The sequence below is a fragment of the Bos javanicus genome, chromosome 29, assembly GCF_032452875.1.
Source record: "Bos javanicus breed banteng chromosome 29, ARS-OSU_banteng_1.0, whole genome shotgun sequence".
Lineage (NCBI taxonomy): Eukaryota > Metazoa > Chordata > Mammalia > Artiodactyla > Bovidae > Bos > Bos javanicus.
The window spans coordinates 44,963,412-44,976,909 of record NC_083896.1 but is presented as its reverse complement, the minus strand read 5'-3'; the positions used below and the strand labels follow the sequence as shown (position 1 = coordinate 44,976,909).

General features: G+C 48.9%; 1 protein-coding gene across 3 annotated transcripts; it reads left to right on the top strand.

Annotated features, from left to right (window-relative positions):
• The first annotated feature begins 457 nt into the window (after positions 1-457).
• On the top strand, positions 458-11,694 carry ZDHHC24 (zinc finger DHHC-type containing 24). 3 transcript variants are annotated; one of them, XM_061407073.1, is made up of 3 exons: positions 458-819; positions 2,061-2,338; positions 11,355-11,694. In XM_061407073.1, exons 1-3 carry the CDS (start codon positions 539-541, stop codon positions 11,480-11,482), a joined length of 687 nt encoding a protein of 228 aa, XP_061263057.1. In that variant the 5' UTR covers positions 458-538; the 3' UTR covers positions 11,483-11,694. The 3 variants fall into 3 exon arrangements, with proteins under 3 accessions (XP_061263057.1, XP_061263055.1, XP_061263056.1); XM_061407071.1 differs by lacking the exon at positions 11,355-11,694 and adding an exon at positions 6,307-11,009 and having other exon boundaries at positions 468-819; XM_061407072.1 differs by lacking the exon at positions 11,355-11,694 and adding an exon at positions 6,307-11,009 and having other exon boundaries at positions 498-1,021.
• The last annotated feature ends 1,804 nt before the right edge of the window (positions 11,695-13,498 follow it).

Genomic DNA, 13,498 nt, shown 5'->3' with positions numbered 1-13,498 from the left:
GCGCTGGTGGGAAACAGGGACCACTATTCCCATTTCACAGTCAGAAACACCGAAGCGCCGAGCTGTTTTGAATGTTTTCTGGGGTGATGAAGGGAGACAACTCGAGCATGAAGAGGGATTCCAAGCCAGCTGGATGGGCCGAGGCAGGGCTATTAATATCGGGGCTACTGGGGGAAGAGGGGGAATGTGCTGAGCCGGGAATCCCCGACGCCACCAAGGCTGCAACTCAATCCTGGCTTGCTGGCCACCTCTGCCAGCTTGCCCGGTGGCCGCGGGCGGGCTGGACGTCCGCGGGAGGGGCGGGGCTATACCAGCGCTCTACCCGGCTCCAGCGCCAATGAGATTCCAAGCGTCTCTTTGGTTCGTTCGGCCGTCCAATCACATCTCCGTACCTGTGGGCCCGCCCAGTAAACCGGAACGCTCACGAGCCCCTTCCGAGCTTCTATTGGTTGTAGCAGACGTCCGTTTGCCACTATCCCTGCCTCAATACGGAAGCGGCGGGGTACTAGGGGGCTCCTACCGCTAGTGGGTGCAGGCCATGGGGCAGCCCTGGGCGGTGGGGACCGCGGAGGCGAGTCCCGCGCGGCTGCCCCTCGTGCTCACCGCGCTTTGGGCCGCGGCGGTGGGCCTGGAGCTGGCTTACGTGTTAGTGCTAGGCCCCGGGCCACCTCCGCTGGGACCCTTGGCCCGGACCCTGCAGGTTGCGCTGGCAGCCTTCCAGCTGCTCAACCTACTGGGCAACGTGGGGCTGTTCCTGCGCTCGGACCCCAGCATCCGGGGTGTGATGCTGGCCGGCCGTGGTCTGGGCCAGGGCTGGGCGTGAGTGGGGCTCGGGATCTGGCGCGGGGGAGAAGCGGGAGCTTGGCGCAGGGGGAGGGCCCTAGAACCTGAAGATGTTTGAGCCGCTTGTTAGAACCAGAGAACTCTTTTACAACCAGAAGGCAGAACGAGTTTCATTCATTCACTTACGAATATTGTTGAGTACATTATTATGTGCAGGGTACTATTCCAGGCACTGGAGGTACAATAAAACGTATTCCTGATTTCAGTGGGGGAGGGGACAGATGATAAACTTCAGGCTCGTAAATAAATAATGTAGAATGTTAGAAGGTGTTGGTGGTCAGGAAACAGAAAGAGTGCAGTCTCAAATAGGGTGGTCAAGGTAGGCTTCATAGAGAAGGTGGCGTTTGAGCAAAGACTTGAAGGAGAGGGGAAAGTTAGCCTTATTCATCTGGGGTAAGAATGTGCCAGGCAGCAGGGACAGGCAATGCAAAGGCTCTGAGGCAGTTGTATACCCAGCATGTTCAGGGAACAGTAAGACAGCCAGTGTGGCTGAGGTGGTGTGTGGGGGCCGGGGGAGGAGGTGGGGGGGGCGGTGGAGAAGAGAGATTAGAGATATAAAGACTTTGTAAACAGACTTTGAAGGCTTTGCTTTTTACCAGAAGTAAAATGGAGAGCCATCTCGGGGTTTTGAGCAGAGGAGGCATATGATTTAGATTTTATTTTATTATTTCTTTTTCTTGGTCTCCCTGCCAGGCTTGTGGGATTTTACTTCCTGGACCAGGAATGGGCCAGTAGTTGCCGCCCATCGAACCCAGGCCCTCAGCAATGAAAGCGAGGAGTCCTAACCATTGGATTGCCAGGGAATTCCCGATTTAGATTTTTAACAGATCAGTCTGGCTGCTGGGGCAAGACTACAGTAGAGGGGATAAAGGTGGAATCAGGGAGACCGACCAGTCAAGAGGCTGTTGCAATAATTCAGGGCAGAGTTCATGGTGACTTGGACCAAGCTGGTAACAGTGGAAGACAAACATTTGCTCCCGGATGTTAGAAACCAGCCGAAGACCTCAGGACAGGGGTTGTCAGACCTGCTGTGCTAGAAGTGGAAAGGCTTGGGAAGTGATGTCCAGCCTGCATTTACTCCCCCGTGAGGGACCTGGGGCTTAGCGAGGGCAGAGGCTGTGCCTGGTTCTCCAGGATGTGCTCAGGGGCTGATCTGGGCACCATGAGGGGCTCTCCGAGCTGCTGGAGGGACTGACCCTGTGGTTCCTTCCCTGCAGTTACTGCTACCAGTGCCAAAGCCAGGTGCCGCCGCGCAGTGGGCACTGCTCCGCCTGCCGTATCTGCATCCTTCGCCGGGACCACCACTGCCGCCTGCTGGGCCGCTGCGTGGGCTTCCGCAACTACCGGCCCTTCCTGTGTCTCCTGCTCCACGGCGCGGGCGTCCTGCTGCACGCCTCTGTGCTGCTGGGCCCGGCCCTGTCGGCCCTGCTGCGAGCCCACACACCCCTCCATACCGCCGCCCTGCTCCTGCTGCCCTGGCTCATGTTGCTCACAGGTGGGGAGCCCTGGATGCGGGGGAGTGTGTGTGTATGGGGGTGGGGTCAGGGGGAACCTCCCCACAGAGGCCGAGGCCCATCCTGGCGGGCAGTGGAATTCCTGGAGGCTTCTCCAGGTAGTGCCCTAGAGACCCAGTCCCAAGGTCAGGGGCAGCTGGGTATTCACGTGGGTGTGCAGTCTGGTAAAACACAGGGCCTGGACGCAGGTACAGAGTTCTAGCTGAGAGTCAGGGGAGGAAATACTGGTGGGATTTCACTGGGCAGATGGGACGGTGAGGAAGTATTCTCAGTAGGGAGATGGCATTCATACCTACAGAAGCAGCGTGAACACAGGCTTGGAGGTTGGGAGCAGGGAAGACATTTGGTGGGAAACGTGAGGATTAAGGCTAGGATGGTCGATGAGGACTGGTGGTGGAGGGCCTTGAATGTGGCATGAGGATATGGCCCTCACTTGGCTGGGCAGTGGGGAGCCAGTGAAGGTTACAGGCAGGCGGAGGTCCAGTGTTTGGAAGTTGGGAAGGGACATCTTGGATCAGGAGGCTGCTTGAGAGGCTGTGTTCTGGATGAACACACTCTCCTCCAACACCACTGAAAACAGAAACCCCACTGGTTTTTCACGCTTTGTCCTCCACCCCGTGCGATGCTTCAGGCTTCCTCTCCCTGACCCTTTCCTCCTGAGCTGTCCACAGTCCTCTCTGTAACCTTGTCCTGCAGTTACTAAACTTCCAGACCACTCCGAACAGCGAGTATGTCTCCTTATCCTGTCCAGGCCCAGCTCTGTCCCCAGGACCCCCTCCTTGTGGCCCTGGGGAGACCTTGGGAGAAGGCCCAGTGGGGTGGTCAGGGCCTTCCTCTGCCGACCCTGGCTTCCTGCACTGCCCTCCTCAGTGACCTCCCTGCCTCCATGGACACTCAGGCCCTCAGCTGCTCCTCTCTGAACGCATGACCCCTCTTGGTCATCCACGGTCTTCCACTTGCTCCCCACAGTCACTGAAGACAGTCCAGCACCAAGTCTCTCTCAGCCCTGGGCCTTGTTGAGTGCATCGGCATCCGAAAGTCTGGGTGAATGGCCCCAGTGGCCCAATTTCTTATCTTCTCCTCCCACATCCCACCCCAGCCCATCAGAATCCAAAATGTGTCACCTCCCAAATCACCCCATCAGTCACCCCCTCTCTGCTCCCACCTCCTCTCCTACCCAGCTCTCACTCTTTACTCCGTGACATCCGCTCCAGAGCTCCTGGGCCTCACCTTCCTGTCCATCAGCAACTTCCACATTACCGCCCCAGGTACGTGGTACCTTCCACCAACCTCCTGCAGCATCTCCGGCCTCTCACCTCCATCTTCCTTCCGCTGTGCCTTCCTGGCTTCTCTGTGTCAGCCCTTGTGTCTGCTGAGAGCTGCCAGACATGCCTGGTCCTTCGTGACAGCTGACACCATGTCACGTCATGGCTGCTGACCTCAGCAGACCCTCAGTAGTTTCTGGTTGTCCTCCACTGCAGCTCAAACCTTCTCACTTTCCTGTCTTCCAAACCCCCATCTCTCTTAAAAATCCATCACAGAGCAAAGTAGTTCCGAATTGGCTGTCCTGTCCGGGGGTGGAAGCTGCCTGCCCCAGTGTCCCCGGGTGCCCGACCCCTCCTGCCCACTCGGAGGCCTCACACTGTGGGTCGCCTCTCCTCCGGCCGCTCCAGGCTCCCTCCCCGGGCTTCCTTTGGGTTTTCCACCTGGCACCAAGCCTCTGTCATCCCATGTCCTCCTCCTCCAGCTCACCCTTTCTGTCTTCCATTAGCTGCCAAGTCAAAGAACTCGCCTGGGCTCAGAGGCTACTTTTCCTTGCCTCTCCCCACCCCTGTTCTAAACTGGCCCTGCCCCACCCATTCTCCAAGATTGCCACAGTCCCCAGCCTCTGTCTCCACGAAACCCAGAGGAGGCTTCTGAGTTATCTTCTTGCTTCAAGAGACCTTTCAGCCTCATACCACTGATGGCCTTCTATCTCCTGAAAGGGCTCTACCTGGACGTCACCAACAGCTTGTACTTTGAGTTCCCTCCTTCCTTTCTGGTTTTCCTCTCTCTGGTCCCCAAGGACCTGGTTTCCTGGCTGAGGCACCGTTCTCATCTCTCTACACACTCTGCCGGGTCCAGAACTGCCTGGGTACCAACCACTCACAAATCTGCACATCCAAGCTGGGCTTCTCTCCTGAGCTTTCAGAACCATCCACTCACTTGTTTTGCAGACATCTCTCCATCCTGCCTCAGGACCTTCAAACAGAATATTTTCTTCCCTCTTCAGCTAGCAAATACCTCCTCAACTTTCAGTTGTTGTTCAGTCACTCAGCTGTGTCCCATAGACTGCAGCACGCCAGGCTTCACTGTCCTTCACTATCTTCCAGAGTTTGCTCAAACTCATGTCCATTGAGTCGGTGATGCCATCCAACCATCTCATCCTCTGTTGTCCCCTTCTCCTCCTGCCTTCAATCTTTCCCAGTAGCAGGGTCTTTTCCAGTGAGTCAGATCTTCGCATCAGGTGGCCAAAGGATTGGAGCTTCAGCTTCAGCATCAGTCCTTTTAATGAATATTCAGGATTGATTTCCTTTAGGATTGACTGGTTTGACAAAACATGGTCCACTGCAGAAGGGAATGGTGAATCACTTCAGCATTCTTGCCTTGAGAACCCCATGAACAGTATGAAAAGGCAAACTTCAGACACCTCCCGAAATAGACAACACTCTCAAAATAGATGAAGTTTATTTCCCTGAGCCTCTTAGTAAGTTTGCCTGTCATCTACCCACCCCACCAATAGGCTTTTTTATAAGCTAATTTTTGCGTTTTAATTCACTCACTCATTGTTTCTGGCTGCACTGGGTATTCTTTGCCTCAGCAGGCTCTCTAGTTGTGGTGAACAGCGGCTACTTTGTAGTTGCGTGTGGGCTTCTCATTGCAGTAGCTTCTCTCATTGCAGAGCAAAAGCTCTAGAGGGTACGAGCTTCAGCTGTTGCAGCGCCCAGGCTCTAGAGCACAGGCTTAGTTGCTCCATGACATGTGGAATCTTCCTGGACCAGGGATTGAACCCTGCATTGGCAGGGAGATTCTTTACCATTGAGTCACCAGAGAAGCCCAGCTCTATTTTTTTTTGAACTTTTTATTTTGTATTGAGCTATAGAAGATTACAATGTTGTGACAGTTTCAGGTGAACAGTGAAGCCAGCTCTTTTTTTTTACTGAAGGAAAATTCACATAGCATAATTGTAACTACAGTTACTAATTGTAACTACAATTACAATTACTCATAATTGTAACCATCCTCAACTGCACAATTGTCTCTAGTATACTCACAGTGTAGTCCAGCCATCACAACTGTCTAATTCTAGACCATTTTCATTGCCCTCAAAAGAAAGCCTCTACCCCTTAAGCAGTCACTCCCCAGCCCCTGGCAACCACTGATCTTCTATCTCCATGGATTGCCTGTTTGGGACATTTCATATAAATGGCACCGTACAATACATGACCTTTTGTGTCAGGCTTCTCTTGCTTGGCAAAACATTTCATGGCATCTTGCAGTTCATTGGTTCAGCTGATACTTATTACCTGTTATAGATGAGGATGGTCCAAGATGTTTTTTCTGTCGTCACGCCCATCACAGCTGTCATTAAGTAACTGAGACATGATCTCTTGAATCTCTTGTGAGTTCCCTGAGATCGGAGATGCTAGCCTGGCATTCGTGGGGGTGCTCACAAGGGTGTGGTGCAGGAGTGAAGGTGTGTCTAGGGCAGGGGGCCGTGTGTGTCCCGTTCACTGCTGTGTTCCCGTTAGCCAGCATGGGCTGGCCAGGGAGCAGCGACTCTGCAGGTTGCTGAGCAGAGGAACGCGCCCTGCTTCATAGAGGGAGGGAACGGGAGGAGGGCAGGAGCCGGCTCTGGGAGGGCTAGGCCTGCTGCTACTCCCTTACCCTCTCTGCTCTCTCCCTGCAGGCAGAGTGTCTCTGGCACAGTTCGCCCTGGCCTTCGTGACTGACACGTGTGTGGCGGGTGCGCTGTTGTGTGGGGCCGGACTGCTCTTCCACGGGATGCTGCTGCTCAGGGGCCAGACCACGTGGGAGTGGGCTCGGGGCCAGCATGCGTACGACCTGGGCCCCTGCCACAACCTGCAGGCAGCTCTGGGGCCCCGCTGGGTCCTCGTCTGGCTCTGGCCCTTCCTGGCCTCCCCGTTGCCGGGGGATGGCATCACCTTCCAGACCGCAGCCGATGTGGGACTCATGGCTTCCTGACTCCAGGAAGCGCCTGAGCTTGTACAAGCTGCACAAGGCGAGCAGGAGAGGGGACTCGTAACTCGTTTCAGGCCCACCCCCACCCCCACCCCCAGCTTCAGAGGGAGGCAGGTTGGTACTTGATGCCTGCTTTCGGCAACTCCCATTGCCACCCTTGGGGTTGCCCTTGCCCAGCTTGGACTCCTAGGGTCCAGGGCTTGGGCCCCGGGATTCGGCCTCTGCCAGTGGCCCCTGAGGACCATGAAAGGTCTGGGAAGGGGCTGCTTGGCCTGCCTGGCTGCCCCACTGCCAGGTTAATAAAGTGCCCACTTGGTTCTGGGACTCCCTCCAGCTTTGTGGGTTTTTGGTCCTCCTCGGTGGCCCAGGCTGCTGTTTTTCTTTCCTTTGACTGTCAGGCCTGGGAACCACAGAATGCCTGAGAGTGTGAGGATCCAGAGCTCTGCCTCCTGTGGCCTTGGGGCAGGGGGGCTGGGGAGTTGGGGTGCAGCAGGCTAAGGCAGAATGTGGTGATCCAGGGTATGAGAACCCACAATTCTTCCCCAGGTTGAGTGCTTTATAGTGAGGAGCTTTTCAACAGCCACAACCTCACTGAACTTGTCTCCCGCTAACCCGGTACCCTGGGCAGCAATTATGCCAGTGAAGAACTTAACGCTGTGAGAGTTGACATGATAAGATTTCACAGGGTAGTAAATGGAGGAGTCTGGATATGAACCCAGATCTTTGCACTTGGTACTTCACCCTTTTTTGCCTGACCAAAAAAATCAAAGGCAAGAAATCGGGGTGGTGGGGGGAGGGATGTTCAAGCATCTGTGCAGGATGGTGCCGAGATGGCTAAGCTCCTCTTCTCTGGTCTCTTCAGGAGCTCCTTGTTAATCACTTATTTAAATATAGTAAGTAGACACTTCCAGTTACATGTGGCAAGTTTAGCTTTGTGAGTTTACTTGTTTCCTCTTAAAATCTAAAATGATAAGGAAATGAAAAATGATGTAAATTCACAAAGAGAAAATAGGGAGACAGCAGTAGACCAAAAAACCTGACATTTTGAGAGATGAAAAGCGGATAGAGGCTCATTTATTTTCCTAGAGAACCAGACACTGCAATTAAGTGTTCCCCGAGGGAGGGGCTGAGAGGCCACCAAATCCCCCACCCCCCACCCTGAGCCCTGGAGAGGCTCTGGGGTTCCACCAGCACCATGGAAGGCGAGGTCGGGCTGACAAGAGGGACTGTGAGGAGCAGCTAGGATGTCCCTCCCCCCAGGACCCCCCTGACCCCTTGCAGCCAAGCAGCTACCCCACTGGGGTGGAGGTGTGGGCTTCTGAAGCAGCTTTGTGTCTTAGGGGAACTGGGGAGGGTGGGGGTGAGGGGCTGGACCAAAGGTGGGGTTAAGTGAAAATCTGCAAATGCTGCCGGGGCAGGGGGTAGCCCTCCAATGACATGGCAAGTTGCCTTCCAAGAACCCTCAGAGAAGCCCAAGGCTCTGCCCACGCCCCTGAAGGTTTGAGCTGCTAGGACTTCTTTGCTTTTCTAAACAGTGTGCACTATTACTATTTAACTCTGGTAGAACTTGGTGTAGCTGTCTCTTTGTACAAGCACTGGCAGACTTCCCGTTTCCTTCTCTGCTTTTCCCCCATCCTCTAGAATCTTTTCTTGTTCTTTTGGTTTTGAATTAAATAGTGAAGAGGTGCAAGGAAATATTTCAAGACAAACACCCTCCCTACCCCCATTTCAGAAATGGATACCTCGACTTGCCTGGCAGCCCGTGGTTAAGGCTCCACGCTCCCAATGGGTACCCTGGTGGTCCCTGCTGTGCCTCTCCCTGGTAGAGGACACGCTGTGCTGTCTCAATCATTCCCTTGCTTGCTCTGTGATTTTATTATAGATGTTTTGTTTTGCATGTTTCTTTTATATAAGTGAAACTATACCATGTTTATTTTACTGCAATTTGCTTTTTCCTTTAATACCATGTGTCTTGAGATTTATCCAAATTAACACGTGTAGCTCTAAGGCATTCCTTTTCCTTGCTGTATAGTGATCCATCGAATATACAATTTATTTTTCTCTTTTGTCCCACTGCTCATTTCATCTACCTGTGTGTGTTCCCCTAAGATCTATACTTGGCCCTTGCTCTTCCATATAAATTTTAGAATCAGCTTGTTACATCCTATCAATAAAAACCCCTTTGAAATTGTGATGGAACCCAACTGAATCTATATATGTTTGGGGAAAATCAACATCAGCATGAGATTGAAGTTTCCAGTCGTGAACATGGTGTATCTCTCCATTTAATGTTTTCAATAAAGTTGCTTTTTCTCATAAATTGGTTAAACTTAAGTACTTGATATTGTGCTGCTGTTATTCACGGCTTATGAAAATAATTTTTTTATGTCCAAGAAACCTAAAATTTATGATTTGCTTGAAAATTCTGAGTTTTCTGTATGTATAATCATCTCTATGAAAAGGTATTTTTTATATCTCTTATTTTTCTTGCCTCTCTCTGTCTGGGTGGAGGAAAGTGTGGGCACCCTTGACTTGTTTCTGACATTAGAGGGAATAATTTCAATATTTCACCATAAAATATATTTGCTGGTTTTTGTAAAAAAGTCTTTCATTAGGCTGAGAAATTTCCCTTCTATTCCAAATATGTCGAGTTTTTATCCTTTTATTTCATTCTCTGCCTCCTAAGAATGGCCTGAACATAGATTTTTACATGTTTTCTATTTGAAGTATTTAGTCACTTTTATCTATTTTAATTAAGTTATTGGATAAATTTCTACCCCTTTATTTTGTGCCATCACCTGTCTTTTCTAGTTTTTTACTTTTTTATTTAAAGTTATTTTTTGCTAGATGTAGAATTCCAGGCTAATAGTTATTTCCTGTCAATATATTGAAAACTTGGCTCTGTCTTCATGGTCTCCATTTTGTTGTCCTTACTGTTCCTTTCAAGATACTTTTTGTCTCCAACCGTTTTAAAGGTTTTTTCCTCTTTGGTATTCTGCAGGTTTACTGTGATGTGTCCCAGTGTGGTTTTCTTTGTGCTTATCTTAATGGGATTCCTTAGGTTTCCCGATTCTATGAATTGATGTCTTTCATCTGTTCTAGAAAACTGTCTTCTCTTCAATTCTCAATCATCTCTCTGTCCCCACTGGGACTCTGATTAGACCTTCCTACTCCATCCTCCTTGCCTCTTATATAACACATATTTTCTGTTTCTGGCATTCTGGATAATTTCTACAAATCTGTCTCCCAGTTAAGTCTTTCTTCAGCTTCTAAACCAGCCTACTGAAGTTTTTTTGTTTCTGTTTTTAGTGGTTGTACCCACTTATCTGTTGAGTTTTACATGTCAAATATTTTATCATTTCTAGAAATTGTTTGGTTCCTTTTCAGATTTATTTTATATACTCTTGCTGTCTTACATTTTAAGTTTCCTTTTTCTTTAAATATATTGAAAACACATATATTGTTTGGTAATTCCAGTACCTTAAGTTTTTGAGGCCTGATTATGCAGGTTTATTGTTTGCTCTTGCTCACAGTGCCATATTTTCTTGCAATTCATGAGTTTTGACTGTGAATTCATACTTTTTGGAATTTTATCAATGGGGATTTTTTGAGATTAAGAGTAAATTCCTCCGCAGAGGAAACATGTTTATCAGTTGCCTGATGACAAACCAACCCGGCACTTTAAATTCTCAACTAGGGGTGGTTTGGATCACCCAGGTATTGTCAATTCAGGTTGCAGACTTACTCAGGCAGGCATGTGGTTAAAAATTCTCAGGAGAGATTCCCCCAACCCTGCCACCCCCACCCTTCTACCCAGTACTAGACTTGGAAATAGGCAGTTTCTCTTGTTGATTCTATTAAGATTTCAAAGAACCAGCTTTTGGTTTTCATTGCTTTTTCTCTATTGATTTCCTATTTTCGATCTCATTGATTTCTGCTCTTTTTCTTTTATTTTGGATTTACTTTTGCTCTTCTTTTTCTAGCTTCCCATGGTGGAAATGTAGATTATTGATTTTAGGTCTTTCGTCTTTTCTAATGTATCCATTCAGTGCTATAAATTTCCCTCTAAGCAATGCTTTCACTGCACCCACAAATTTTGATAAGTTGTTTTCATTTCAATTTAGTTCAAAATATTTTAAAACTTGAGATTTCCTCTTTGACCCATGTGTTACTTAGAAGACTACTGTTTAATGTGCACGTATTTTTAAATTTTCCAATTATTTTTCTGTTACCGATTTACATTTTGGTGTGAGAGCAGACACTTCATGATTTCTATTAAATCTGTTAAAGTGTTTTTTATGGTCCAGAATATGATCTGTCTTGGTGAATGTTCTATGTGAGCTCCAAAAAATGTGTATTTTAGTGTTGCTGAAGTAGTCTGTAGATGTCAATTAAATCCAGTTGATTGATGGTGTTGAACTCAACTATGTCCTTGAAAAGGTACCATAATTAAAGACTGAACAGAGAACAAAAAGAGCTGAGAATTAAAATAACAGAGTTTTAGGGAATTCCCTGGTGGTCCAGCAGTTAAGACTCTGTGCTTCCACTAAAGAGGGTGCAGGTTCGATCCCCTGCTGGGGAACTGAGATATACATGCCATGTGGTGCAGCCAAAAAATAAAATAGAATTTTAAGAACCATTCCAGAGAAGAGCTGAAAGGTAAACACCTCTCAGAAAATAGAACCAAAAGATAATAGAAGACAGAAGAAAATCAGAGGATTCAGTTCTATTCTCTCTGGAATTATCATTTATCAGATGCTGGGTTTCATCAGGATTCCAGAGAGAACAGAGAAAATGGGAAGAAATCACTCAAGAAACAATTTTCTGGAATTGAAGGATGCAAGCCTCCACCCCGCAGCGTAACAACTAAAGACACACGGTAACGTGTCAGATGTTTCAGAACCTCAGAGCAAAGTCAGAAGCAAAAGTGCCATGGAACCTCTCAATGGCATTACCAAAAATCAGAATACAAGGGCGCACTACCTTAAAAATTACTTCCTTACATAAAAATGACTTTCACCTTCAAATTTTCGACCCAAACTATCACATACATGTATGAACTAAATAAAATCTTCAGACGAATGGTGTCTTAAAATTTTTAACTCTAGTGAGTTTTTTTAAAAAGATTCTTTTAAAAGAAATTATTTTTTGGCTGTGCTGGGTCTCTATTGCTGCGTGGCATTTCCCTAGTTGGAGCGAGCGGGGCTACTCTCGAGTTGCAGCGTGCAGGCTTCTCTCTGCGGTGGCTTCTCTTGTGGAACACAGGCTCTGGGGCATGCGGGATTCAGCACTTGCGGTTCGGGCTCTAGAGCGCAGGCTCAGTAGTTGTGGTGTGTGGGCTTAGTTGCTCTGTGGCATGTGGGATTCTCCCGGATCAGCGGTCAGACCCAGGTCTCCTGCATTTGCAGGCTGATTCTTTATCACTGAGCCACCAGGAAAGCCCAACTTTAGTGACTTTTTAGAGAAGGTACCCCTGGATGTGCTTCACCAGGTGAGGGGTAAAAGAACTACGAAAAAGGACAAAAGAACTACGAAAAAGGACACAGGGTCCAGGAATTAAGGAATCTGGCCCAGAACTTGGCAAACAGAATTCCCAGAAGTGCTTGCTGCAGTTCTAGTGAACAAATGGCACTCCCTTAAGCAGGGGATGAAGGGACGCACCCAGAGGACCTGTCAGACCCGGTCGGAGAAGAACCAGCAGTTGGTACACATAGAAACTAAGCAAAGGAGAAAAAAACAGGGCAACTATTAACTCCATGAAAAATAATACACTAAAAGGTAATTTAATTACAGCCCCATTCTTGGCTCTGCAGTGGACAGTCACGTAGTAATCTAAATAGTGAATATGGATTTACCTAACTGGGGACAAAAGGAGAGGGCAGGGTGCTGCCACAAGAGAGCTAAAGCCCCATCTATTATGACAGGGAGCCAACAAAGATTGTATAAGCATATTTACAGAATAGCTAACAGAGCAGGAAATGATTGTAGCAGGGCACAGTACTGAGGAATGGGAAGAGGCTGTTTCCTTGTTATAAATTGCCTGATTCCATAGTACCCAGTGGGGCTTCTCTGGTCGCTCAGACAGTAAAGAATCTGCCCACAGTGTGTGAGACCCAGGTTTGATCCCTGCATCGGGAAGGTTCTCTGGAGGAGGAAATGGCAACCCACTCCAGTATTCTTGCCTGGAGAATTCCATGGACAGAGGAACCTGGCAGACGACAGTCATGGGGTTGCGAAGAGTCAGACGTGACTTAGCGACTCAGTACAAATAGAGTACTAAGTAGGTACATGTTTTTTGACATTAAAAAAAGGCACCACTCTCCTCATCCTTAATGTCGTTTCTCAGAGCTCTAGCGAGGGCACTGGGATCGTGCAGTCTTCCTACTGCTTTATTTACACTGTCCACATCACGCGGTTCATGTGTTTTTAAGTAATAGGTCCGTCTAGTCAAAGCTATGGTTTTTCCAGTAGTCATGTATGGATGTGAGAGCTGGACCATAAAGAAGGCTGAGCGGCAAAGAATTGATGCTTTTGAACTGTGGTGCTGGAGAAGACTCTTGAGAGTCCCTTGGACAGCAAAGAGATCAAACCAGTCAATCCTAAAGGATATCGGTCGTGACTATTCACTGGAAGGACTGATGCTGAAGCTGAAGCTCCAATACCTTGACCACCTGGTGTGAAGAACTGACTCATTGGAAAAGACCCTGATGCCAGGAAAGACTGAAGGCAGGAGGAGAAGGGGATGACAGAGGACGAGATGGTTGGATGGCATCACCGACTCAATGGACCTGAGTTTGAGCAAGCTCTGGGAGATGGTGAAGGACAGGGAAGCCTGACGTGTTGCAGTCCATGGGGCTGCAGAGGCGGACACGACTGAGTGACTGAACAACGACACAGTA